This window comes from Quercus suber, unplaced genomic scaffold (assembly GCF_002906115.3).
Source record: "Quercus suber isolate HL8 unplaced genomic scaffold, Cork oak 2.0 scaffold_348, whole genome shotgun sequence".
In the NCBI taxonomy this organism is placed as follows: Eukaryota; Viridiplantae; Streptophyta; class Magnoliopsida; order Fagales; family Fagaceae; genus Quercus; species Quercus suber.
This window is the reverse complement of record NW_027069800.1, coordinates 637,734-665,719: the sequence shown is the minus strand read 5'-3', so window position 1 is coordinate 665,719 and position 27,986 is coordinate 637,734. Positions and strand designations below refer to the sequence as shown.

Genomic DNA, 27,986 nt, shown 5'->3' with positions numbered 1-27,986 from the left:
ATTTTGTTACTATATGTTATCTAAATTGTTGGTTAAAGGCTAGAGAAAAAGTCAAAAACAAATGGCAAAAACAAAAAGCTTTGTGCTAAATGCCAAACGACAACTCACTAATTATTTATTTTTTCCAGCACAAGCGTGGCCCAATTGCGGCTAATTATAAGTTTTTCTAATCGCGGCTAATTATGTATTTAACAAAGTAACATAAAAAGACGAAAAAATATCACAATTAAATGTGATGGTTTTTTTAAGAAAGATTTTAAATTTATTAAGATGGTTTGTTGTGATTTGTATATCACTAATTTCACATGGGACTAATAATCATAACATATCAATTGAAAAATTATTTAAAAAGTTTTGAATTTTGTCGTGTAGTTAAACTTATTATTAGGCACAAATTTGATAACGTATGGAGTACGCAATCTGCTTAGTAAATGTCTTTTGTGGTGTAATTTTCAGTAATTTATTTGTTAAATGTGAGATAAAAACATAAAAGTTAAATTATTGAAAAAAAAAAAATTTTGTTACTATATGTTATTTAAATTGTTGGTTAAAGGCTAGACAAAAAGTCAAAAACAAATGGCAAAAACAAAAAGCTTTGTGCTAAATGCCAAACGACAACTCACTAATTATTTATTTTTTCCAGCACAAGCGTGGCCCAATTGCAGTACCAAACCCACTTCGGGGCCCATAATTCTTGTCTGGTTTAACTTTCAGAGATACATTCCACTTTTTAGAAAATTGAGCTGAGCTCAAATCTGTACATTTTACCATTTTAGCCCATCGGGCTAATCTGCCTCATCTTTATTATTAAACTATGATACCAGTTGGTTTTTAATGTAAGTGAAGATTAAATCCTAAATATTTTATTCAACCATAAAAAATTAGAACCCACTTTGTCAATGTTTTTTGGACGTTCTTGGTCATCTATTTGTCATTTTTGTGTGTTTAAAATTTTCCCCTAACACCCCCTCCCAAAAAAAAAAAAAAAAGAGGAAAAAAAAAAGAAAAAAAAAAAAAAGAGGAGAATTCAAACTGCATGAAAATTCACCAAAATGAAGATTAAAAAAATCAAGGCAAAAATAAAGAAAAAGATTCAAAGATTCTATTTAAATAATGATTCTTCTGTCAAATTCATTAGCCTAAGTCCATTGGGAAGGGCAAGGAAAGGAATGAGATAGATTGAAACGATTTTTTTTTTTTAAAAATGTTTAATTCATTTCCTTTTTGGAGTTTAGTAGAAAGGAGCGTAATGGCAATAAGGAAATGCTAATTTCCACTCAATTTTCTCCTAAAAATTCCTTAAAATCTAATCAAAATCACAACCTTGTGCTATCTTTCTATAGGATGACCAAATAATTCTTCTGATATAAAAGGTTCTTCATTAAAACTTTGTGATAGAATATGTGGTTATTCAATTATTAAAACCATCAATGCTCTTATAGTTTAATGGTACTTCTTCTCTTCCTTTTTCCCATAAGAAATCTAAGATATTTCTATCTTTGTATTTAAAAATAAAAAAAATAAATATCAGAAACCATTGTTGTCTCAAGTTACAAGGTCACTAACAAGTAGGGGTGGTACTAGCTGGGGTCATAGGAAGAAAGTGTGTCACTTGATTGGCCCTCAAGAGTTGGGAGTTTCTTCTCTATTATAAAAAAATGCTGTTTAAAGTTGAGGCTTGAGAACCTATTTGTAAGCAGTGTACATTGTCTCTAAGGCCCTCTCATTTAATTTCTCTTGTATAATTTGGGTCGCTAGGGTACATGATCTTGCAATATAATCTGTTAATTTGGATATCTAAGTAGCCAGAGATCCAGAAATGAAACAAATGGGTCCTCTCTTCCATCTGAGTAGAGGGGTCCAATAATAGGCCTCTGCATAATATCTGCCGAAAATGCCTTTAAAGAAAAAAAAAAAAAGAAAGGTTTTATAGCTTATAGACACTCTTTATTTTGTTGTCTGACAAAATTTTTTAATCGTCTGATAATTGTGTAAAACTAATTGAGTAATTGGATTATTGTTTTGTGACAGAGGTGATTTCTTATATAATAGGTATATACAATATTATTCTCACTTCCATACGTACCCGCATGTATAGGTCACAATTAAATGTTTTAGTGTGTTACTTATACCCATTGTATAACGTTCGGGGTCAAAGACGTGTTCACACTTTCTAGTGTCAAAAGACTCAAAACATATCAAATTGTGTTAGGGTTGATTTTGGGTCTATAGTTACAAAGGTGGCAAAGTTTTCGATTAGTATGATTTATTTTAGTATTTTGATTGAAATTGAAATGCCATGTCCAATTGTGTAAATTGCAACAATTTATTGAATAATGAACTTAAAAGTCATAAATAGTTGAATGAAAATAATTTTTGTAATTAAGCTTGACAAATGGCCAAATCCTTTAGGATTGGGTCGGGCTAAAGATTTTTCAATTCAAAGTGGTCGGCTTGGGTTGAAAAATACCTCCCAAGCTAGCCCATTTTTAACCTCTTTCTTCCATATTTTGGACCTTAGAACTTTTGAACCTAAGTTTTTGTAGCACACATTTCATAGTCACTAAAACACAAGACTATCAATATATTACCTAAATCACACTACAATGTCATCTCAACAATAGTACAAGTACGAGATATTATTCACTGAGTCCTCGTTCCTCTAATCCTCTCATAAGAATTATGGGCCCACACCATAGCTCCTACAAAAGATCCAAACAAATCCCCTATAAATGGAAGTCAGAAGTACTGATTTCACCTATGATTTACATTTACAATATTTTTACAACAATTTATAAATTATATTTTGTTATTAGTTCTAATCTAGACCCATTACCGAAATTATATTTTTATCAACTAATAATAACTAATAATAATTTGTCACTAAAATTTGTTGCGAAATTGTTGTTTAAATATTAAAGGGTACACTTCTCAAGTTTTCATAAGGCGCATTTCAGACTCACCAAAACACAATAATATTAATATATTCTCTTAAATTGTTTTTTGATAATCTAATATATTCTCTTAATTGTACCTAAATCACACGGCGATGTCATCTCAAGCACGGGACAAGTACAAGATATTATTCTCTGGAGTAGTCCCCATTCCTCTAATCCTCTCACAGGGGTTGTGGTCTCATGCCATGGGTCATGCAAAAAGACCCATATCCCCGTGAAATGACTGATAGTTTCACTCATGATTTTTGCAATGCTGAAAAAATTATTATTCATTGAATAAATATTGAATTTTCTACCCCTAAAAAAAAGACATAAAATCAACTCTCTTTTTTTTTAAAATGAAAAATTAAGACTCTGATCATTGCAACAATTTGATATTGTCCACAAATTTTATTTTAATTTATAAAAAGTCACTGTTGAAAGAAACTCCACCATTATTAGCAGAATTTAAGATGATGTAGCCCAACGTTCAAAAAAAGTCACAAAATTCGTCTTTAAGTGGGCGGGGATAAGATTAAGGTTGTCGAACAACGTTGATGTGAGGATGTCGCCAAAAATGTTCAATTTGATAATTATTTATTGGAAAACAACATACTTCAAAAAATATAAAGTAATCCATGAATGGAAAGGAAAAAGTGACATCGACCCACCAAATAACCAGCACCAATTAAATAAATAAAAAAGCAATAGTGAAACAAATTTCTTCCGTGAATGATGATAACTTTGTTTCCACTTATTCTTTACTTTGCGTGGTTCTCCATTCAATTGTGCTTTTGAATCTTCGGCTTGTTTCCATTTACGTGCCTAAACCAAATAGCTTTTGTTCCCATTTGCACAAGTTGCTGTAATCTAATCTTCTTCTTTGTAGGATTTACACTATCCGTAGGGTAGGACCATCGATCGTAGACCACTAGTGTGGTCACAAACTTACAAAGTCAAAAATAAACCGTCTTGTACTTCATAGTTCTACTTTTCCTCAGCTACGCGGCATTGTTTAAAAGCGATGGCCTCGTAGCTGAGTGAATGAACTGACTACTAAATAAAAACGTCGCCGTGATGTGCGCTCAAAATTGTAATTACTGTTAACTATATTGCCCGGCGTCTGAAAGGGACCGTAGACCATATCCCCAAAACTAGTAAATTTGTGAGCTCTGTTTATTTGAGCGATGATGTTTTTTAGAAAAGCGTACTGTACCTTAAATTTTTTTTTTTCTAAATTTTGCTATGTGATTTTTTATTCTCATAAAATAAAAATGTATTTTTTAATTAAGTAACTACGTGAGTATGTGGGTTCAGATGAACCTGCGTTTGCATTTTGCGTTTTGCTTTTTTATTTGCACGCTTTTCAGCTTTAGGGGACAAGTGTACTGTTTATGTACTATTGAGTACTATTTATGCACTATTGAACCGTGATTTTTGACATTCTGTGCACATCATTGGGTCCCGTGCACTATTCACGGGACTCACAAACCTCACTTTTCAGCAACTTTTTTTTATTAAAAATGAGTTTCACGGCACTATTCACACATTTAAAAATTATTTTGCTACAGTATTTTCAGTTGTATCCAAACGGACCCTACATAGCAGAATCTTAAAAGGAGAACTTAAGGAACAGTACTTAAGGCATTATATATAAATTTGTCCTTTCTAGAAAATGAGCCATTTTCCAAAAAAATATTTTCTATAAAACGATTTCATTTTCCTATATTTGGTAGTAACCTTAAATGAGTTAAAAAGTAATCTTCTAAATTTCCTTATTTAGTTTGCTGTGAGATAGAGTTGTTTTTTTTTAAAAAAAAAAAGCGGAAAACAATTTCTAAAAATAAGCCATACTTTTTTATGTTGACTAAATATGGAAAACTATCTCTACACATTGTTTTCCATCGAAACAGAACAGAATATCAATTAAAAAAAAAAAAAAACGTATTAGCATCAATTTGTGCAAAATTTTTTGTCTATTTAAGTATAAAAACTTACTTTTTTTTTTAAATATTTTACATACTCATTTTTTAAAACACCACACATGATTATTTATTTTATACTACATTTTATTAAATTATCATAATTATCTTGATTTTTTTAATTGTTTCTCTTTCTTCGCACACAACAACTACCATCTACTCTCTTTTTTCATCCTAAAGAAAGAATAAAAAATTAAATGCAAAATGAATAGTGTTAGTATAAATTTACATAATTACTGTAGCAAACTTGTAAATTTATATAATTATACATTAACTGATGTGAATCATTTTTAACTAAAATTGTGTAAATTTTACACCTTATTCTATTATACAGCAACTAATGTGAGTGCCTTTAGTACCATTACATTTTTTGTAACTTTTTTAAGATGCCATTTAATTTTAATTTATGATATTTGCTATGTGAAAATATTTTTTATTATCAGACTAAGACATTAATTAATTTTTAATATAAAAATGACGAAATCAAATCAATGGACTTTTATTAATTAAGATAACTGAATTTCAAGAAATTTTTACTTAGGCTATTGTAGGGTCTGTTTTTGTAGTCCAAGCCCAAAGGATATGGGTTAAAGGCCCAACGAACCCAGAACAATGAATTTGTAGAGAGTGGGCGAAAGAGCTGGGCTGGATATGAAGCACAGAACAGTTGGCTAGGTTACGTGCAGTGATGATAACATGAACTAAGGCTCAGATAACTTCATGAATGAATGTCCGAAGATGTGTTTTATTGAGTGAATAGTGATTACAATATTCAGAGCTACAGTGAAGCTTTTCTCTCTCTTTCTCTTTCTCTTTTCCGATCCCCCATTATCAGGGATCCTTCTTCTTTATATAGCATCCCTTCCTATCATCTCCATCGTCCACCTGTTAAAGTGCATGTCACGTCATGTGTCTACTTTAGTTCTTTGTAAGTGGCAGTAGCTGAGATTGCACTGTTCAGGGGTCTTCTCCACATAAATGCGGCCAGAAAAGCTGTTGCTGAGCATTAAATGCGGTGGTAGCAGTTTTTCCTTTAGATATTTTTTAGTTCTGATCATCTCCGGATCCACCCAGAACCTATCATTACCGTTGGGATTGTTAGGCAGATTAGTCGGACCCTTCACACGTTCGTTTGATCAAGGCTCTTCGCAGCCGAGGAGCAAGACGTCTTCGGACTAGTGGTGACCTCTTCGGACGACACTCCCCCCTCTGCTTCTGGGCTTCCTGCTTTAGATGGGCCGCCCCAACCACCTATTGATCCTCAGAAAAACAACAGTCCTTAATAGGGGGTTCCGGGCCCATTAAGTAGCTTTGGGCTTTTTCCCCCCACAGCTATGATTAGAATATTATTACTTTTACTCATCACATAAACCAAGATCGTCTTAACAATGATAAAAAAAAAAAAAAATTATAAAAAATGTTGTATAAAAAAACCCATCTAGCATTTTCAAAGGTAAGAAATTAAAATACCTACAATAGTCTAATTGGTGCTGTTTTTTAGTTTTTTGAAGAGTCGTTATTGATTTTATATATATGAGATATTGTCTGACTACTAACAATTATTTTGGTCTTTGGCAAAATAAAAAATGAATTTTATATTTTGGTTTATTAACAATTATTAGTCCATCAGGTGTGTCAAATGTCAAATATTTGGCATTTGGCACACCAAAAAAAGATTCATGAGGTGTTTCATATGCTAAAAGTCTGCTACAGTACTATTGTATTGATAGAATTGTACTGTAGCATGTTGTATAATTAAATAACAATTCTACTGTAGCATGAGGCGTTCAAATTAAATAACCATTTATGCTAGTAGAATTGTACTGTCAAATTGCTACGGTACAATTTTTTATTGCTACAGTATAATAATTGGATTTTTTTTAATTATTATTTTAATATAGTGTAATGTTAAAATACAATATCTAATTTTATATAGCATATTATAAAATAACATGCTAAAATTGATAAAATAGATTTTAATGGGATAAATTGGCATTTGGCATAGCACGCGGGAATACTCTAGAGAAACTTGGAACTTGGAAGTACATCTGAGAAGATAGAAAGGATCTAATATGTGCCATGCCTACATGACACATGTAATGTATGGTTCATCTTTTAATGTTCTGGAAAGTTGTTTCTTCCTCATAAACAGACACAACCGAAAGCAAAGGCAGCTGCATCCTATCCCATTAATTGAAGATTTTAAACGCGGAAAGAGACTTGTTTTCAGGACACATACAGAGCCTACAATACATTGAAGTCATGTCAAATTGCATAAACGACTTCATTTATTTAGTGTTTATAAGACGGTATGCTTGTACTAGATTGACTTTTTGTCTATCAAAACTCTCAGGTGTCAAGAGCCATGTAACAGATTCTTCAAAAAATAAGAAATGTAACTAAACAAATTGATACTGCTTTGTCATTTCTAATAGAAATATCTAAGTTTAAATCTCTACTCTCAATTATCAAAATATATAAAAAATTTATTTAAATTGATAAAAAATAATATTTTAATAAAATATAGTGTAGAATAGATATTTTGATGTTTGTGTTTTTAAAAAATGATTATGTAAAATAGGAAAAATAAGTTCTTTTAAGATAAAATAGAAGAAATGCTTGGATTTTAAGATATTTTAATGAAATTTAGTGTAAAATAGATAATATGATGTTTATGTTTTTAAAAAGTAGTTATGTAAAATAAAAAAAATAGGTTATTACACTAAAATAGAGGAAATGCTTGGATCTTAAACTTTCACAATAGGTTGGAGAATTTGAATTATAAATGTCTGTATTTGAAATATCATGAGGTACCAAACAATTAAACTTCAAGGCTCTTGACTTGGACCTTAAACTTTAACCATGAATTGATTAATTCTTGAAATTTAAAGTGATGTTTTTATTCCTTAACAAGTTCATATTGTAATTCCTTTGGACCTATTTTCATCTCCCTTCTTCCTCGTTGAATCTTTTCAACTGAGAGAACTCATTTTCCTCTCTTTTGTATGTAGTATAATTTGCCCCACCTTCTCTTAAAAGTTACCATGACTTTTGAGTAGAATTTATGGTATCTTTGTATTAGAACTCATTTCTCTCTCTCTCTTGTGTGTGTGTGTGTGTTTGTTTCTAAGAATAAACTTTTCAACTGAGGTAGAGATGAGCCTAAAAAAAGTATTTTGCATCAAATGATGTCATATCATTCATATCAAATCCCAATAAATGAGAGACATGTATATAAAAATAACTACTTACTAACACATATCTTTCATTTATTAGTGAGGTAGTTATTTGATACTCGTTGACATAGCATTATTTGATACCAAATAGCTTCCAGGCCCTTCGATTGCTTTTTGTGTTGTTTAAATAAATTTATTTATTTAAAAAGGGGAAAAAGAAAGATTCTTAACCACTTAAATGATGGTATTGAATCCTTAACAAATTTTAAGTAATAACGCGTCTTTTCTAAATTTGGTCATATTATGTAACCGATTAAAAAGGTAAATGCAAGGCTCATAACATTGCTCATAAATGAAAGGTTAACTGAGTCAAGCTCCTTATCATTCCATCAGTACCTCTTATACTTTCTTTGTTTAAATCCCCTAGCCTTCTTCTTCTCAAAATAAGTAAAAGTCTCCCTTAAATTAAATGCTTCTTTGTAAATTCAAGATTTGGTTTATTTCATTTTGGGAAAGGCTGGATTTAGTGCTTTACACATTAGAGAGGAACAAATATATTAGCAATATTACCATTGTTCCTGAAAATTTTAATTTTGAGAAGTTATGACACTGGTAAATTAGTATTGTCCTTGTTCTATGTAATTTAACCATTTTTTTTTTTTTTTTGGGTATTGTGTAACAGACTGTTCTTACAAGGCGTAATAGCCTTACTGGAATTGCTTACAAAGATGATCCAACCATAATGGCATGGGAGCTTATGAATGAACCCAGGTGCCCTTCAGATANCAAATAAACGAATAAACCCTCTCGACATTGTATTTATCAAAATATACAAAAAAATTAAAAGAAAAAATTTTACTGCAGCAAAAGAACGTGTACATTTTAGCAAATCCATCTATAAATACTTTCATGTACACGACAACGAAACCTTTATTGGATTTATTAATTTATTTAGCCGTTAATTTCCTTATAAAACTGCATTGAGAAAGAGAGAGAGAGAGAAAGAGGAAGAAGAGAGGGAGAGAGAAAGACTATGAAGCATTGGGTGTAGCTTTCTTTGTTCTTCTTTTGATTCAAAACTATGGATTTTCCTACATGTAGAAGCAGATAATGGGTTGTGTGACGACCAAAGGAGTGCAGCTTATATTGAATGGGGCCCCTACTATGCAAATGGATTTAATGCCTACTGGATGATGTATGTGGCCTCCGACTCATCTCAGAGAGACAAAGTTTCATCTGCCTTTCAAGACGCTACAAAACATGGTCTTAGAATTGCAAGAACTTGGGCTTTCAGTGATGGAGGATATAGACCTCTGCAGGACTCTCCTGGCTCCTACAATGACAAATGTTCCAGGTTAGTTTTGATTAGAATTGTTATTGCTTTTTCTTTTGCACTTTTTTTTAATGACATTTTTTTTTATTGTTTTGGTTTGGTTTGGTTTGTAGGGGTTGGATTTTGTAATATCTGAAGCTAAAAAATATGATATTAAGGTAGTGTTGAGTTTGGTGAATAACTATGAGAACTTTGGAGGAAAGAAACAGTATGTGGACTGGGCAAAAGATCAGGGCCAATCTGTAACATCTGAGGATGATTTCTTCACCCTTTTTTTTTTTTTTTTGGGTATTGTGTAACAGACTGTTCTTACAAGGCGTAATAGCCTTACTGGAATTGCTTACAAAGATGATCCAACCATAATGGCATGGGAGCTTATGAATGAACCCAGGTGCCCTTCAGATAAATCAGGAAAGACCATTCAGGTTAGCAAAAACCTCCCAAATCAGACTCTTAAAATCTAAAAATGTGTTTCCCATGTATACTTTTTACTTCGACCAAAGTCACTTTTGAAAACAGTATTTTGCAGCAATATTTTGTGTTTTTTCCAAAGAGAGAGAGACCTCATCCTCATGTTTTTAAATTGGAGTTGGTGTTATGTTAAATTCACCTGGTGCTTAGCGCCTTAGCGGTCCCTATCATGCACTTAAGTCATAAGTGTCCAACATTTCAACTGTCCCAAGATAAATTGATGGAATAGATTTTCTTTGGTTACCTGCTTGAAGCAGGAAGGGGCAGGAATTGAACCTAACCTATTAACTAGGCTTTGGACAGGTTGATTATATAAATTTTAGAAAAAGAAAAAGAAAAAAATTGTCCGTGACTTTGTTCTTGCATTAGCATCAGTTAAGAAAGAGTTAGTTTCACCAATTTCACCATTGCCTTGGAAAAAAAAAGGTCATACTCAGCATATATAACTTCGACTTTTGCGGGGTTGAGACTGAGACAAGTGATTATTAAATAACCTTATTCTTATTTTTTCTTGGAGAGACAATTCTTGGATTTGAATTTGGATAGAAGGCATTGGTAACTGCACAAAGGCCTGATGAGCTAACCTCTTCACTAATGCCTTAAGCATAAGAAATTGTGAAACATGGCTTTTATTATATCATGCATATAATACCAGTCACACACTCTGAACAAGAAAAATATATCAAATTGCAAGTTTGTTTTAAAAAAAAAAAAGGTATATATTTGGTTTTACTATAATGAGTTTCTCTTACAGGCCTGGATTACAGAGATGGCATCCTACCTGAAATCCATAGATGGAAATCACTTACTAGAAGTTGGTCTAGAAGGGTTTTATGGAGCATCAAAGCAGCCTTCAAATCCTAATTTTCAAGTAGGAACAGATTTCATCACAAATAATCAAATCCCTGGCATCGACTTTGCCACAGTTCACGCATACCCTGATCAATGGTATGGATTAAATTAAGTAAAGTTTCTGCTAACATTTAACTAACAATCATTTCCTTAAGAGGTTTATTTTGTTTGATGAGCAGGTTGCCTGGCTCTAGTGATGAAAACCAACTCTCATTTTTGAAAAGTTGGCTTAATGATCATATACAAGATGCACAGAAAATCCTTCACAAACCAGTTCTATTTGCAGAGTTTGGAAAGTCTTTGAAGTCATCTGGTAATAAACAAAGGGACGAGCTTTTCAACACAGTTTACTCAACAATCTATTCATCTGCAAGTGGTGGAGGTGCAGCCGTTGGCGGCTTGTTCTGGCAACTTCTTGCTGCAGGACTGGACAATTTCCGAGATGGGTATGAAATAATCCTCAGTGAGAACCCCTCAATAGCTAGTGTGATTGCTCAGGAGTCTCAAAAGCTTGGTAAGATTAGAAAGATGTATGCTAGGCTGAGAAACATTGAGAAGTGGAAGAGAGCAAGAGAGATTAAAAGCAGGGGCAATAATAATGGAAATTGAGCGAAGAGAATCCCAACAATATTAAGAGTAGTTACAGATTACCCACATTATAAGCTGTGTACTGGAAATGTATGACTTTTAGGAGGTGAATTATATGTTACAGGTGATATTTTTTCATCCAGGAGAGTAGGATTGAAAAAAGAGTAAAGAGATTTACACCAATGTATTAAGCTGAGTGTCTAATATTTTTAGTTTTTAACATCACCCAGGACTAGAGTTGTGGACTTCCAGTAAAAATAAATAAAAGGCAAATTATACTTTTAGTCTGAGTCATCCAACAATGGGGTAGTTTCAACTTCATCCCTATATATTTAATTGTGTCAATTTCATCTCTCAACTATTAATTTTGTCAATTATGTCATTTTATTTTCAAAATCAAGTCAATTTTAATTTCAATAAAATCAACTTATGAGAATAAAAATATCATAAATTTTAAAATTGATGGGTGACATTGAATTCATTTTGAAAATTAAAGGATGAAATTAACACATTTAATTGTTATGGGTCTTCATATTGAAATTTGAAGGATGAACTTAATACAACTAAATGTATAAAGACTAAATTGAAACTATGACAAATGTACAGAGACTAAAATTATTTAGGCAAAATTGGAAGTGTGACTAATGTACAGAGATCAAGATTGTAGTTTGGCCTAAATGGAAACAAACAACAGTTTTTTTTATTCAGGAACTAGGAGGCCTTCTTACAGATATCTAAGGAATTAGTGATTTACATATATAGGGGCATTCCTGCTAGTGTTCATTACTGCTTGCAATTTAAAACCAAAAACTAGCTGCAAAAATGCTTGCAGCAATGGCTCAATCTTGACAAGAAGTCTTTGCAAGTATCAAAGATCTAATCATCCAAATGACCATTCCATCTTTAATGGTCCATTTAGATTAAGGGGGAGTATTTCAGCCAACTCTACTCTGCTCCCCCTCTCTCACCCTTTAATCCAAACAAGCCATAATCGTTGCATTCTTCACTCTTCAGCATGGCCGCAATCCCTGACTAGACTAATATAAATAAATAAAAGCATTAGTCTACAAAGTATTTCTATTTTAGGAAACAGGAGAGGGGTTGATTTAAAAGAAGATATAAATAATCACAACCATAACAACTGCAAAAAGATGGGTCCAAATCTATTGGCTACCTACCTTCTCAATCACAACAATTTTCCAAGATCAATAGAATTCCGTAACCAAAAAAGGCATTCAAATTTCAACCCTTCTCGTTATATTTTCACACAGATAAATCTTACAAATATGGTCATATGGGAAGGTACCTAAAGCCTCAATCCATGTGGTTACTAATTGTCAAACCAAAAAAAAAAGTCAATCTTCTATTTATATTCTCTCAATTTTCCAACGAAACAAGCATAGTACACAACAAATATATATTGTGTAGTTTATAGTTTTTTGCAAGGTTCGACTTCCCTCGATTTTCCTACGAAACATTAAACATCTTGTGGTCACAACTACATAAACAAAATGACAAATCGAAAAGCAATAATAAAATAGACAATAAAACAGACTAGCAAATCTAGGGAGAGCATTGAAGAACAAACCAACGAAGCAGTGATTTTAACAATCAATGTAAAGTACTACTTTAGTGTAAAAAACTCTATATATTACTTTCATATTTGTGTGTTGTAATAAGTATTACTGTTTTCTCAAAAACAAAATAAAGATGTTTATTCCACATTAATTGTGTGTGTTAGAGATTCAGTCCTTATAACCTCAGACTATTACTACAAAGGTTAGACTCTTTTGTAGTGGTACTTTAGTTATGCAATATATTACAAGTCTGTTTAAAAAACTCTATATGCTAGTTTGTGTGTTCTAATAAGTATTATTGTTTCCTCAAAAAAAAAAAAATGTTTATCCCACATTGGTTGTGAGTTAAGAGTTTCAATTCTTAAAAAAAAAAAAAAACAATAATCATAAATATGCCCTTCCGAAGTAAATAAATATATCATAAAATAAAAGGAATGTAGAATCATAAATACAAGAAAATGCTAAAGTTAATACCAATTTTATTAAGCAAAATTGCAAACTACATCCCTAAAGTTTGGGATATTTGGATTTTAAACCTTGAAGTTTCAGAATTTGGATTTTGCCCCTTAAAGTTCTATTCCGTTTGCATCAACAACTCCCCATCCATATGTTCCATTAAGTGTCACATAAGCTTACCATGCGTGTTTAGATGTTTAGTTCAATAAAATGATGCCAAGTCATTTTTATCATGCCATGTCATTTTTAATTTTTTTAGGTTACAAAAATGACGTGACATCATTTTATTGGAAAAACTAAACACATGTGGCATGTTTTTATGACATTTAGCAGAAAATAGTGACGGAGGGGTTGTCGATGCAAATAGAATAGAACTTCAGCAGGGAAAAATCTAAATTTTGAAATTTTAGGATATAAAATCTAAATATGTTTATAAAAATAAACAACATTTTATATATACAGGTACCAAATAGCATTTGATATTTGGCAACCATGAAGGGAAACAGGCAAGCCCAATCGAAGCCTTACTAACCTCAAAACATTTGATAGGCAGGTACCAAATAGCATATGTAACAGGACAAGGGGAAAAACCAAATAGGCCCACCAACACATAAGTGTGCAGGCCTGGCAACTCCATATCAAAGCAGATGGAATCAGAAATAAACTGCGTACAAGAAGTGGAATTTCCTTTGAAGCCATAAGCAGGAGGGAAGTAGAATTTTGGAAGCCAATGACACCACTAAAACCTGGTCCACATTCATAGCCAAGCAGATTGACATACAAAGTGCAGTCATAAAAGTTACACAGTTGGGGTTCACAAGCATTATCATCATCACTCACAGTGAAGGAAGAGAACAGAGGTGGAAGCAAAACAAGGAATTCCATTGGTATAGCAGGGCACCATTTGCAGACATCCAACACTTAAGCCAGCAAGGAATCAAACTCATAGTCCAAGCCATTCCTGGCCACATTTCGCAGGGAACTACCTCAAGATCAAGACATGCATCAAGTCCCCCATACATTCTCTTTGGTTGGACCAAATCTTTTGTAATAGCTGTATTAGCTAAAGACTTCCTGTGTTCGGTACATTCCTGACCTGGTAAAAAAAAAAAAAATGGCTAAAAGGAATTTAGTATAGAACTAAAGATCCATATATGTTAAAGGGCAACTAGTTGGGATCAAACAACTCTTCTAGCAAAGAAGTATTCTCTAAAGCATCATTCTGAATATACAATGCATAAACAAAGTCCTGGCTAATTCATCAGCAAGCATATTGACCATTGCTAAAGTATCATAACCATAGCCACAATTGGCACCAATCACCAGGGACCGCCCAACAAATTTGGAGGACTAAGGCGATATATTTAAATGAGGCCTTTTTGTTTCCAAACACGGGTGAAAATAGTCAATATCAACTATTTGATTCCTGGATACATTTGCCTGAAATAATTGGCAAAATAGGAACAAAAAAATCTCAATCTAGAGATGGATATAGGATCAATCAAGGTCCCCAAAACAAAGTTATTTCATTGACCCACCAAGCAAAAGTAGCATTCAGCTCATAAACTGAAGTACCAAGATGTGTGTGTGAGTGTGTGTTTATGGTTAATTATGAAAGAGTTCGGCAATCATCTGCACCAATGTATAAAAAGGCATTTTAAAGATAACCAAAAAATCTAGATTGTGGTGTAGTTTCCTAGAAAGGAGCAGTTAATCATAAATGGCAGAGTGATCTGGTGCAATTCATTCTGTTTAAGGATGAGCAGATCACTTGCAATATAGGAAGTGAAGTAAGCATGTAAAATGTATAGCAAGCATATTATCATTGAGTATGCCATTGAAGTGTCAATAAAAAACATCTTGGGACCTTAAATCAATTGCTAATTGATCGAAAAGATAAGAAAATTGTAGAGATTAATCCAAGTGGCTGTCTTGGGTTAGATTAGGAGCTCCCTAGTTGAAGTCCAAGCACCAGCACTTTGAAAAGACTCATTGGGCCAGTGATTTACCTCGCTATGTGCTCATTTGACACGAACAGTGATTAGTTTCTTGTTGAAAGTTTTGAGAAAACACACACACAAAAAAAAAAAAAAAAAAAAAAAGAAAAAAAGAAAAAAAAAGACATGTGAGATACTGNGTTAATTTAGAGCATTTATTATAATTCGAGATTATTATATTTTCCAATCACAAAAAAAAAAAAAAAATCTAGGGGTCTAACGAGTATTATGTGTGATGAAATAATTTTTTCATCACACCCTTAAGTTCTTTTTTTTTTTTTTTTTTTTTTTTTTTTTTTTTGGTGATTGAAAAATATAGTAATTCCAAATTATAATAAATGCTCTAAATTACCCTTACCCAAAAAATAGAAGATTTAAGAATTTGAATTTCAAAACATATACATGTGTTGCATATTTTTAACTTCCTTAAGTGTTTTTATTAGTAGTTATCCAAAAGTTTTGTTAAGTATTTGAAAGTAGGGGTTTTTTTTTTTTTTTTGGGATAAATTTGAACGTGGTTTTTTTTTTTTTTTTTATTTTTTTTTTTTTTTTATAGAAGTTGAACGTGGGTTTGAATGTGGTATTTGAAATTTTTGGATTTCTTTTGGATATGATTGATTTCTACTTTTTAGTATATATTTTTCTTCAAAAAAAAAAAAGAAATTTAAGGAAAAAAAGAAACCAAACGTGAGATGAGATTAAGGAAACCGGTTATTGAAATATATATATTTTTTTTTAAAGTTAAGTTTTTTTTTTTTATTGCAAAGAAAAAGAAAAGTTAAGCCTTGATAAAGGAAGAAAAAAAATTTTGAAGAAAGAAAAGTGAAAACTTGGAGTAATGCTTGAAGTTAAATGCATAATACTCATCACAAATGCATAATACTCATCCGGTTTACATTTTAGAATCCTTTATTCACAAACAACAAACTTCAACTCCCATTCTCATTCTTGGTACATGTTTCTTGGTTCTTCTTGTGCATTTTACATATAAAGGGTATGCCAATTCCTTTCAGATTTCATCAGGTTCTTTTCATTCCAAGACTCTTTTTTCTTGCCCAACTGCCATTGAAAACTCTGGCACTTTCTCGGATAGCATGTTTGTGTCAAATGAACTCATATCAATAAATAATTCACCTTTGCCAAATAACAAACTCTTTTTTTATGGTTGTTACATCTAGGCTACATTAGTTGAGTACTTGATTACTTGGGTTCCCATTGAACACAAAAGAGATAAGCCTATAACTAGAATGCAAATTTTTATGCAAAATTTTAATGAAATTTCCTACTAAGAATTTAAGAACATACCTTCAATGAATTGTTTGGGTCTTAAATTCCTTTGCATTTACTTCAACTCCACCCTTTCTTCCCTATACAGAAATTAGAGAATCAACTTTGTTAGAAAATAGTTGCAAAATGCAAAGTTAAATGAGAAAGAAAAAAAAATGTACCAACTGCTCATGTGAGGATTCTATCAATGAATTTTTTGGTTCTTAAAGTTTCTTAAATTCCTTTGCATTTACTTCAACTTCACCATCTCATCACTATACAGAAAATAGAGAATCAATTGTGTTAGAATATAATTGCAAAATACAAAGTAAAATGAGAAGGAAAAAAAAAAAAACCAACCGTTCATATGATGACTCTGTAAACAATTGCTATATATGTAAAGTTTGAAAGAGAAAAATAATACAGGGGAAGTTATCTTTAAAGATAAAATTATAAAATTGTGGAGGAAATTGCTTCTAAATAATAGGCAAACTTTTAGGAATAAAAATACCTAAAACATTTTTTTTAATATAAAACCGTGTTGGTCAGTAGGCTATTAGTAGAGGATTCTAAAATCCTAAAATTTAGGATTTATTTTGCTTGAAATTGTAAAAATAAATAAATAAATAAAATTGTGATCCTATTTTGTAGACAATATTTTAGTAAAAGTTAGAAGTATATTTTTACCGGACTATCCTTTAGTTTTGTTCATTCTTGAACTTAGGGAATAATAGGGGTATTTTGAAGAAAAAAAAAATCCAGTCCAAACAGATACAACCTCTTAAATAGTAGTATAGAAAAATAAAATAAAAAACCATCAACAAATTAGTTTGAACACCTAAGCATCCTTATTTCCAAGCCAAAGCCCAACTACACAATCTGGGGCAATTTGCCAGCCTAAGTCCCAGCCGAAGTCCAACTACACAGTCTTGGGCAATTTCCCATTTCCTTGTTAAGATCAAAGGCCCATAGTCCCAAAGAGTCCAGAGGCTGTCTAGTCTCAAGTTCAACCAGGTTCCTGTCATTTCTCGTGAATGAAGCTCGGCTAGCTCCTAGCGAGAATAATCGCCCCATCATCTGATTTCGAGTTCAAAGGCTTTTGACTCAACAAATTTTGACAACCCGTTTAGGAATAATAATTTTAAATAGTAATGTTAAAAAAAAAAAAAAATTCATTAAATAGTTGCCACATCATTAAAAAAAAAGTCATGACACCGTTTGGTTAGTTATGTATGTAATGTAATACTACTAATGACAGTTAACAAAATAACAAATTATGTTCATTTTTAAAACTTAAGGGACTAATAGTGTTTACTTGAAATTTAAGGAACTAATAGTTTTCACTTGAAACTTAAGAGACCAATTGCATTTATAGGATAAACATCAGAGAACAATGACGTAGTTTTGCCGAAAATATTCTTTTGGGTGTCGTTGGGGTGATTTTTGGATGGAAAATTGGTGAGACTCCGAGTATTTTCTCCCTAGACCTACCAAAATGTAATCTTCCTAAATTGGGAAGAAAACTAAAGAGAAAAATACAATAAAATTTCCGGATGTGTTTGACCAAAAGTCCCTTGTTGAACATTCAAACGAGTTTTGAGTGTTTTTTTTTTTTTTTTTTCGATTTTGTCATTTTTTGTCACCCATTTGTTTCAAGTTTTTTCTCCCATTATTTTTGTCTTTTTTTGGTACTTCTCATTCAATTGTTTTTCCCCTCTAATTTTTTATTATTATTATTATTATTTTTTTAAAATCTAACAAGGCATGAGAGTAAATTTATACAAATTACATTTTTTATCTTTTTTTTTCTCCTTACAAATAAAAAAGTTTTTCATTCCTTCACTTTTCCACCCCCAACCAAACACCATAGGAGAAAACTAAATTCTTTTCTATCTCCCATTTTCCATCTCTTTTCCATTTTTTATGTCCTATTTTTCCACCCCACAACCAAACAAACACTAATGAAAAGACTTATATCATGTTTGGTAGACTGTAATAGATACTGTAATATAATAACTATTCTTACGGTTTAGCTATTCAATAGTTTGGTTATGTTTTTATTACAACGAATAGTCATTCCTTACGAAATTATGAATAGCTATTTTTTAAAATGAGAAATAATATTCATCTCTAAAAATGTTGTAATAACTATTCCTTAATAGGTGTAATAATTTCTAACATTAAGAGAATGTTTGGTAAAGTGTAATAGGCACTGTAATGTAAACTATTCAGTAGTTTGATTATGTTTTATTATAGGAAATAGTCATTCCTTATGAATAGCTATTCTTTAAAATAAAGAATAATTATTTATCTCTAGAAGGGATGTAATAACTATTCTTTAGTAGATGTATTAATTTCTATAATTAATATATTTCTAAATAAACAAACTTTCCACATGCACTATAATAATTATGAAAATAAAAAATCATAAAAAAATAACTAATTTTTTTTTTCTTCAAATTTTAAAAATATTATATTTTAGGAAATATAATATAAGAGTAAGATATTCCTAAAATATATCTGTGGGGGCCAGATTTGAGCACTTTGCCCTGGGGATAAGTGGACTCAAACCCAATAAGCCCAATACAATAAATTTGTAGAGAGTGAGTAGAAGAATTGGGATTTAAAAAGTGTAACAACAGTTGAAGGTGATTTAAGGAATGAATAAGTAAAACAAGTATGGATTTAGGCAAGTAATTCAATAATCGGCACTAGTTCAAGGAGCTTTCACTTATTATTTCTTAATTGACAGTGACAATGGTTACAAAGTTAGCTCATGTTGCTACAACGTTTCTTTGGTCAAAAATTTTGATCCCTTTTCTCAGAGCTCCTTCCTTCTTATATAATACTTTCCTCCTTCATTTCTACCATACACGTGCATGTCAAATCTACTGTTGTTGATCTTTGTCACATCAACCTTCCTCCCAAAGCTCTTAGGTAGTAGCTGTGAGTCTAAAAAGTCATTGCTCAGGTATCATTTCCACATTTAATGTGGCCAGAGTGTTAGTTATGGAGCATTTAATGTGGAGGTTGTGACTTTTCCTAGAATTGCTCTGCCGCCATGCTCCATAGTGCTTGCTTGCTATACTTATATTCTTCCCTGGGGTACTTTGGAATGTTATTTTTGTCGATAAGTCTCTTTATATCGTCCTCAGCCTTGCTAGCTGAGGATAGAATTGTCCTCGGCACAGTTTCCTAGGCTGTCATGATTTCCATTGCCTTCTTTATATGCAATTATGGGTCTTATCATGGGCTTCAGACCCAGTACAGAAGGTGGATGCATATCATTAGGCTTTATGACCCCACATATATTTTGTTTGATAAACAATAACGAAATAAATAATTATTATAATAAAAAAGGATTAAATTGTACTGGTATAATAACTATCAAATATAAAATGATAGTACCTAAAAAAAAATTATTATTTTGTAACATACCAATTGTGCTCTAATCAAAATTTTGTATCATTGGGAGATTGTTGATTCATTGAATACCTCTTTGTAGAATATATTTTTAGAGTATCCTTGTTCTTGTCTGTCAATGTTCTTTACTAGAAAATTTAATGGTTGTTGTCTAAATCAAAATTAAGAGGATGAAAGCAACATATCACCATTGGAACCCATGTCATAAAACACAAAATAATTTTAAAAAATCATGCCTAAGTATATTTAATAATTGATTCTCAAACCATAATCATATAAATTGGATAAAACTTAAGCAAATTAGGTTAGAAGAACTTCCACAGGATTTGGACGATGTGGGGTTTTTTTTTTTTTTTTTTTTTTTTTTTCAGTAATAAAGTTTCATTTACCTTTTCCTCAAAAAAGAAAAAGAAAAAAGAAGGTTAACCAAAAGACAAAAAATGCACAAAACTTATTGAATTTAATGGAAAAATAATTAGAGTAAACAAATACATACTCAAAGGTTGTAAGTAAAAGAAGAGAATAATAGAGAAAAAGAACTATGGTAGGTATTCATTATGAATTATTATATAAAAACAACACACACACACACACTCTGTACATTGAAAAAGTTGATATGAACAAAAAGTCTAATATTAGTTGAAAAGAATTTTATATAATAAAGTTATGTTGAGTTTAACTTCTTTTCTTTGAATAACTTTAAACTTCTAAGTTGATTATAACTTCTTCTTTTTTTAAATCTATCATATTCCTAATTGCCATTATTCACGTTTACTTATTTCTTTTTTAGTTTGAATTAACGCATCGTTAGTGTTTTGGATAAAAATAAATCTTTTTGTCTTTCTCATTACAAAGTTAAATGGACAAGTTTAGCTACAAAATTGATTGTAATTTTAGCTATAAACTACTCAATATCTCTTTATTGGAGGTAAATTTTGACAAATTCACCATTGGATTGCATCTTCTTCTTATATCTCCATGTTTGCAAAATTTCAAGAAAATTAAAGATCAATAACTATGTCATCAATAAATTTTTAAATTGCAAGTTTTTGTAATTTAAAATTATGCATAAAATATAAGATTATAGATTATATAGTAAATAATATCCGATTGACACAAAAATTGACATGTCATTAAGAGCGTAAATAACATGTAATTCAACGTTAGATTTTCAAAATATGCAGTAATATTTATTTTATTAAGTGAGTTTGTAGCCTAAGCTACAACATTTTGTACTAAATTTTATCAAGTTAAATACCCTTAATTCTCTTTACATTACCGGATGTTTGCATATCTAAAAATAAACATATTAGTATTGCATAGAAAATAAACAATCCAGAAGAATGGAAAGGCCAGGGAGTAAATGCCAGCACTCCAAGCCAATGTATGCAGTAATGCCAGCCAACCAAATTAAGCAGCACATTGCACTTAGGTTTGAACAGGAGCATTTGGACATTTGTTGTTTTTTTACGTGTAAAAAGTTTTTTTTTTTTTTTTTTTGTGTGTACGTGTAGTAATATAATTTAAATAAAAAATAAGGATAGATTGAAGATTTTGGATTTAATCAAATTGATATTTTTTTTATCAACTTATAAATTATAATAAAAAAAGAATTAGATGAAGAATTTGGATTGTAATCAAATTAAGATTTTATCAACTTAAAAATTATAGGAGAAGAAGATAAGAACAAAATATATATATATATATATATATATAAAAATCTAAAAATATTTATGCATTTTGGTAAAGTCACTTGGCGCAATTACAATTTTTAATCGCAATAGTATAGTATAGTATAGTGTGTGTATATATATATATATATATATATGTTATGTTATATTTGTTTACCACGGTTTTGTTTTGTTCTTTTTAAATAAAAATGAAATAAAATTCATAACTACTCCACATACTTACCCTAACCCACATTTAGATCTGACTCAATCCAAACTTTTCTAGTTCACTCCAATTGAGGAAAAACAAAGGAAATTTTTTTAGGGGTATTTTGTCCAAATTACACTTTTTTTTTTGCATATGGTAATTAAATTTTGCTGGTGGATTTTTTTTTTTTTTAAAAGTACAAGGAGGCCAAAATAATATAATAATATTAGTAGAAGTAATTTAAAAAAAAAAAATGCATGTCAATTAGGGAAGTAACAAAAGGTATGACTTTAAATAGAATAGAATAGAGAAAAATAAAAATAAAATATATATAGTCGACCATGATTTAATCAATTGAGAATCCATATTAAAAATATATATTTGTTTAAAATATGACGTGTTTCCAAATATCTGTATAGGGTTTGAATTATAATGTTTCAAAAGTGTTTATGACAAAGATGTAGTCACCCTATTTAGCCTTGGTGGCTAGAGATTGGAGAGCTGATTTGATTTTTGCTTGCTCTCAAAAGGCGAAAACCACATTTCCCTCTGCTTGGCAGAGGATAAAGTTGTTAGATTGGCTCTATCATTGGCTGCTAAGTTGGAGACTAAGAATGTTATTACTAAGCCAAATTCTAAGATCTATCATGATGCTATTCATGAGTTGATTTTTCCCCCACCTTGGAAAACTGCTTCAATCTTAGCTAACATGCAATCTCTTCTTGTAACTTACTCTTATGTTTCTATCTCTTGGGTTCCAAGGCTAGCTAATATGGTAGCTCAGTCCTTAAGTGGTCTTAAACTTGTAATTTTTTTTTTTTGTTCCTTGATTGGGGTAGTTGCCCTCCCTGTTTTGTTTATGTTATTAGGGAAGAAGCTAGTCTTTGTTTCTCTGTTCAATAAAGTATTTTTTTCATCAACCAAAAAAGGTCACTTTAATCCAAATGCATAGATATAATCCCATTCCATACCATTCACATGAGAGAGAGAGAGAGAGAGATGTATTTTGATCAAGGAAAAAATAAACTTAATATGTGCTAAGGTTGGAATTCCAAACAATGAGGGTGCAACACCTAATCATGCAAATCTTTAATATATATATATATATATATTCAGCTGAGTTGATTTCAACGAATCAGGATCATTGGATCCGCTACTCAACCCAAACCCATAATTCTTAAGGCCCAAAAACCCGTTACTTGATCACCTGGACATTGGGTCAGCCGGTGGCCCTATGGACAGCCCTAATCACTACAATCATAAAAATAATTTTCACAAAACAAGAAAAGTATATATATTTTTTGCAATGAAAAGAGACTTCGAACGGTGACACCACCAAAAAAATTAAAAAAAAAAGACTAAGAATGTTATTACTAAGCCAAATTCTAAGATCTATCATGATGCTATTCATGAGTTGATTTTTCCCCCACCTTGGAAAATTGCTTCAATCTTAGCTAACATGCAATCTCTTCTTGTAACTTACTCTTATGTTTCTATCTCTTGGGTTCCAAGGCTAGCTAATATGGTAGCTCAGTCCTTAAGTGGTCTTAAACTTGTAATTTTTTTTTTGTTCCTTGATTGGTGTTGTCTTTGTTTCTCTGTTCAATAAAGTATTTTTTCATCAACCAAAAAAGGTCACTTTAATCCAAATGCATAGATTTAATCCCATTCCATACCATTCACATGAGAGAGAGAGAGAGAGAGAGAGAAAGAGAGATGTATTTTGATCAAGGAAAAAATAAACTTAATATGTGCTAAGGTTGGAATTCCACACAATGAGGGTGCAACACCTAATCATGCAAATCTTTAATATATATATATATATATATATATATTCAGCTGAGTTGATTTCAACGAATCAGGATCATTGGATCCGCTACTCAGCCCAAACCCATAATTCTTAAGGCCCAAAAACCCGTTACTTGATCACCTGGACATTGGGTCAGCCAGTGGCCCTATGGACAGCCCTAATCACTATAATCATAAAAATAATTTTCACAAAACAAGAAAAGTATATATATTTTTTGCAATGAAAAGAGACTTCGAACGGTGACACCACCAAAAAAATTAAAAAAGAAAAAAAAAAGAGGCGTCAAAATCACGAAGGAAAAGTAGAGAAAATAAAATAATGACTTCATACATTCCAGCAGATGCATGTATGACAAAATTTAATGGTTTTCATTCTCATGTTTTCTAAAAAACTCTTCCCCCTCCCCCACTACCTCTACCTATAAAATAAAAAAATAAAAAAAATAAAAAAAAGTAATAATAATAAAGGACCATTAAAAATAAACTTACATAAATTACGGCATGTCTGTCTAGGTACAGAAAAATTTCACAACTTGTTTCTTTTTACATAAGAATTACAAATACATAAAAGAACTCAATCCCCTCAATAGTCAAGACCAAATCTCAACCTGACTAGAGCCACTCCACACAACAAGACATAATCCCTTGTCATGGACGACAGCACTCTCTACATAACCCAAATGTCAACTTTGCTTCGAAAAGGGAAAACAACAAACAGTTTCTAAGTTGAACAGCGCTGGCAGTTTCAGATGTCAAAGTATGTATATCATGTGTAGTTCAGAAATCTCGGAAACTCATTTTGGGGTCCACCCTTTTCCCGCTACTCCGTCCTCTTCCTCTTCCAGCTCCTCTTCCCCTTCCTCTGGAACCCATGCGCTTGTAAAATGATTTGCCATGCTTCATCTCCACAAGTGAATGAAGCAACTCATCGCAAAGAATGCAACCAACATATATGGTAGCTCCATCCTCCAAAGGTGTTGTCTTCTTGTTGAAGTCAACTTCTATGATTTTAGAGTCACAATCAGGACATCGCTCCTGAGTAGTGGAAATCTTGTGAGCACCTTGAGGGAGGAAGACAAGGCAATTGCACATATTGCAATTAAGTCTCCACTTCGGAGCACTTACAGGGTCTAGAACAAGTGTCCCACTACATTCTGGACAAGCACATACTCCTTGGGCAATCAGTGAATGTCGGCATGTGGGGTGTGGGCAGAGGGAGCAGGGCATTCCAGCTCCCTTCCCCAATTTGCCAGAATTACCGGTTTTAACAGCACCAAAGAGTGTGTCCACACCTTCAAATGGAGGGCTATTGTAGCAGTATGGGCAGAGTGGGAATGACTTGCCTTCTGGGCCAGGCATGGAACAGATCAGAAGCTCAAAGTTGTCTAAAGGGCAAGAAAGTTCCTTGTATAACTGCAGATAAATAAATTTTTTTGGTTATATATCAAATAAGAAGATATTCAGTGATGGGTGTTGGACATAAGATGCTAATAAATTCATGCTGGACAAAAAGTAGTAAGTAATAACAGTTCTAATTTGAGTGGAGAAATACAACACCAATTTACTTTTGGCTAAAGAAAGAAACAAAGTTAATTAGACTGAAATCAAGGCTGATAATGTTAAATTACACCACTAACTCTCAGAACTAAAAGTAAAAGATGAATTAGGATCCTCTCCTTCTGTTTGAAATGGAGAGGGTCCATTTCTTCATGAAAATTTATTTTTTTATTAATCTAACACTGTACATAGTAGCACAGAAAGGGCCAAAATGAAGATATAAAAACTTGAGGACCAAATTAAAAACATGACCTTAGCTCAGTTTCCAATGAACCGGTGAATAGGACCCAACCTTGTTTATTGATATATATGAAGAGAGAGAGAGAGAGAGAGAGAGAGAGAGAGGAACAAAAATTTAAGTAGAGTACAAAGGCAATATAGAAATTGTATACAAGGTAAACCATTATTGTTCAGAAACCAACCTTATGTTCTATATGAAGTCCTGAGAATGTAGTAAAATATATCCACCAATTATACTAAAAAAGGGGGAATAGATTTTGAAGGTATTGAAGGTACACGTTAAAGAATGAAAATTAATTATAAATAAATAAAATTACCTTGATGGTACCATTTTGAGGAAGATAATAAACCTCCTCACATGTACCACAGAACAGACGTGATGGTTGCATAGAGATGTATTTCATGTACCGCAGGCATTTACCGCACTTACTAAGAGCACGTCCGGAGTCAGCAAGTGGAGAAAACTGTGCTTCAAACAATGCATCCATATTTTCAATCTGGAAAGGGTCAAAAGAAGGAGGGGGAAAAGTTGAATGATGAGCTAAGAACGAATGTAGCTATAGATTCAAGAGGGTTGTAACTGCACACCAGATCAATGAAAACAATATCTAAAATAAAACATTGAGTCAAACGCACTCTTAGATCAGGAAAAAAAATGCCATGCATCATCCACATCAATGCTTCTAGTGATTATCTTCTATAATTTCCCCTAACCCAAAATACTTCCGCACATAGTGAGAATAAGACTGAGCATCAATGTGCTGAAGAGAGAGAGAGAGAGAGAGAGAGAGAATGCAATTATGCAAGTGGGAGAGGGATAGGAGGGGCTCAATGTGCTAAGGCTTAAGAGGGATGATGAGGAGTTCCCTCATTTATAATACCGAGGGGGAAGACAATGCAAGAGTCTTAATATTTTAAAAAAGAATTAAGGAAATAGCATAGGCATAGTTTGTGTACGCACCCATTGTAATATATGCTTGTGTATCAAGTTATGGATGAAAGCCTCAACTTCTGGAAAAATCGTGTGTGTGTGTGTGTGTGAAACTATGACATCAACATGTGCATTACAAGCCTCCTATAAACACATCTAAAACTTTCCATCATGGCAATAGGCTAGCTTACAAAGAATAAATTAAATCTTCATGACTAGCTAAGTACAGTTACTTGTGCTGAGTCACTTGGTGTCCATTTGGGAACAACTTATCTAACTTTTTGCTGAAAGTGTACTATAGTATATTTGTACCTTGAAAAAAGTGGGAAAATGTGAGGTTTTAAAATGCTGGACATAAAAGTTAAAAGCTATAAGAGAATGCTAAAAGCCAATGCCAAACACACTTGATCTGGCATTCTAACTACTGTGTCACCAACAGCCGAGGTTTTGAATTGATGTTTACGTTTCCTTATTACTATGAGATACACAGTTCTCTTTTAAATATTTGAGGACCTATACATTAGTGATCCATATTTTGGTCCTGTTTGAAACTGTTGTATGCAGTTTGGTGCCCATCACGCCACCTCCTACATTATAAAGTATGCATTCTTATTCAAGGGAACTCGACTTCGTATTCCTTAGGGATTCTTCTATGGGAGTCTCGTCAATGAGTTGAATACTAGTGGTCTAAGCGCTTAACTTCCTAAGCAACATCTGGCCTTGAGCAACTAGAAAAATCACCTTAAAAGTATTAGAACATTTTACATAGAACTAGTTTTAAAATTATACTATATAGATAAGTTATCACCAAATTGACAAAACAATCAAAGAACATGGAAAAGAGACTAAAGAGGAAATTTCAACTAAAGCCTTAAATTGTAAAAAAAAATAAAAATTGGATAGGTTACAAAAAAAATTTGTTAAAAAAGAAGCCAACCCAAGTACATTGGGGCAAAAATCAAGAACCAAAATTACAATGATCAAGTAAAACATGAATGGAAAAACAAGTAAAATGCGACAGAGCCACACTACAAACAAGGAGAGTATGGCAGAAGAAAGACTTAATCTCTAGCAAGGACCATTCACATCCCTTAAAACATCTAGCATTCCTCCCACACCAAATACACCACATCAAACAATGCGGCACGAGTCTCCAAAAGCCTATATTGCAATGACGCCCAAACTTACCTTGTCAAGACTTAAACAACTCATTACCTTATGTGGCATAACCCCAGACAAAACACCAAAGACCACAACTCAAATGCTATGGGGCAATGAAGAAGAAGATGATCCACTGACTTCTCACACGTCTTACACATATGACACTAATCAAGAACAATAATACACCTTTTGCGAAGGTTTTCAGTTGTAAGAATCTTCCCTAAAGAAGCAGACCATGAGAAAAAAGCTACCCTTGGAAGAACCTTCGATTGCCACACCATTCTCCAAGGGAAAGAAGTAAGAGTAGGAGGGTGGAATGAAAGATAAAATCCATTAACCTTAAAGTGATGCAA

At 32.1% G+C, this 27,986-nt stretch overlaps 2 protein-coding genes and 1 long non-coding RNA gene across 4 annotated transcripts in view; 1 reads left to right on the top strand and 2 right to left on the bottom strand.

The window, feature by feature from the left end:
* Nucleotides 1-9,729: 9,729 nt before the first annotated feature.
* LOC112022304 (mannan endo-1,4-beta-mannosidase 7) lies at nucleotides 9,730-11,622 on the top strand (the record flags this gene model as incomplete). Its single annotated transcript, XM_065759972.1, is given in 3 exon segments — nucleotides 9,730-9,852; nucleotides 10,653-10,846; nucleotides 10,930-11,622. Coding segments are annotated over 3 exon segments (747 nt in total), but the record flags the coding sequence as incomplete, so codon positions are not given.
* Nucleotides 11,623-16,171: 4,549 nt separating this feature from the next.
* LOC136061757 (uncharacterized) lies at nucleotides 16,172-17,074 on the bottom strand. Its single transcript, XR_010623604.1, has 3 exons — nucleotides 16,995-17,074; nucleotides 16,817-16,909; nucleotides 16,172-16,735 (listed from the first exon to the last, which is right to left on the bottom strand). It is a non-coding gene; the product is annotated as an uncharacterized LOC136061757 (long non-coding RNA).
* A 7,137-nt stretch (nucleotides 17,075-24,211) lies between these two features.
* The window catches only part of LOC112035825 (DNA topoisomerase 3-beta), a 41,563-nt gene continuing 37,788 nt past the window's right edge, over nucleotides 24,212-27,986 (bottom strand). For both annotated transcript variants that reach the window (XM_065759969.1, XM_065759967.1), the window contains exons 14-15: nucleotides 25,859-26,038; nucleotides 24,212-25,157 (exon numbers count right to left, since the gene is read on the bottom strand). In XM_065759969.1, the coding sequence (XP_065616041.1) occupies nucleotides 24,522-25,157; nucleotides 25,859-26,038 (816 nt within the window). In that variant the 3' untranslated portion in view covers nucleotides 24,212-24,521. The remainder of the gene's footprint in view (nucleotides 25,158-25,858; nucleotides 26,039-27,986) is intronic.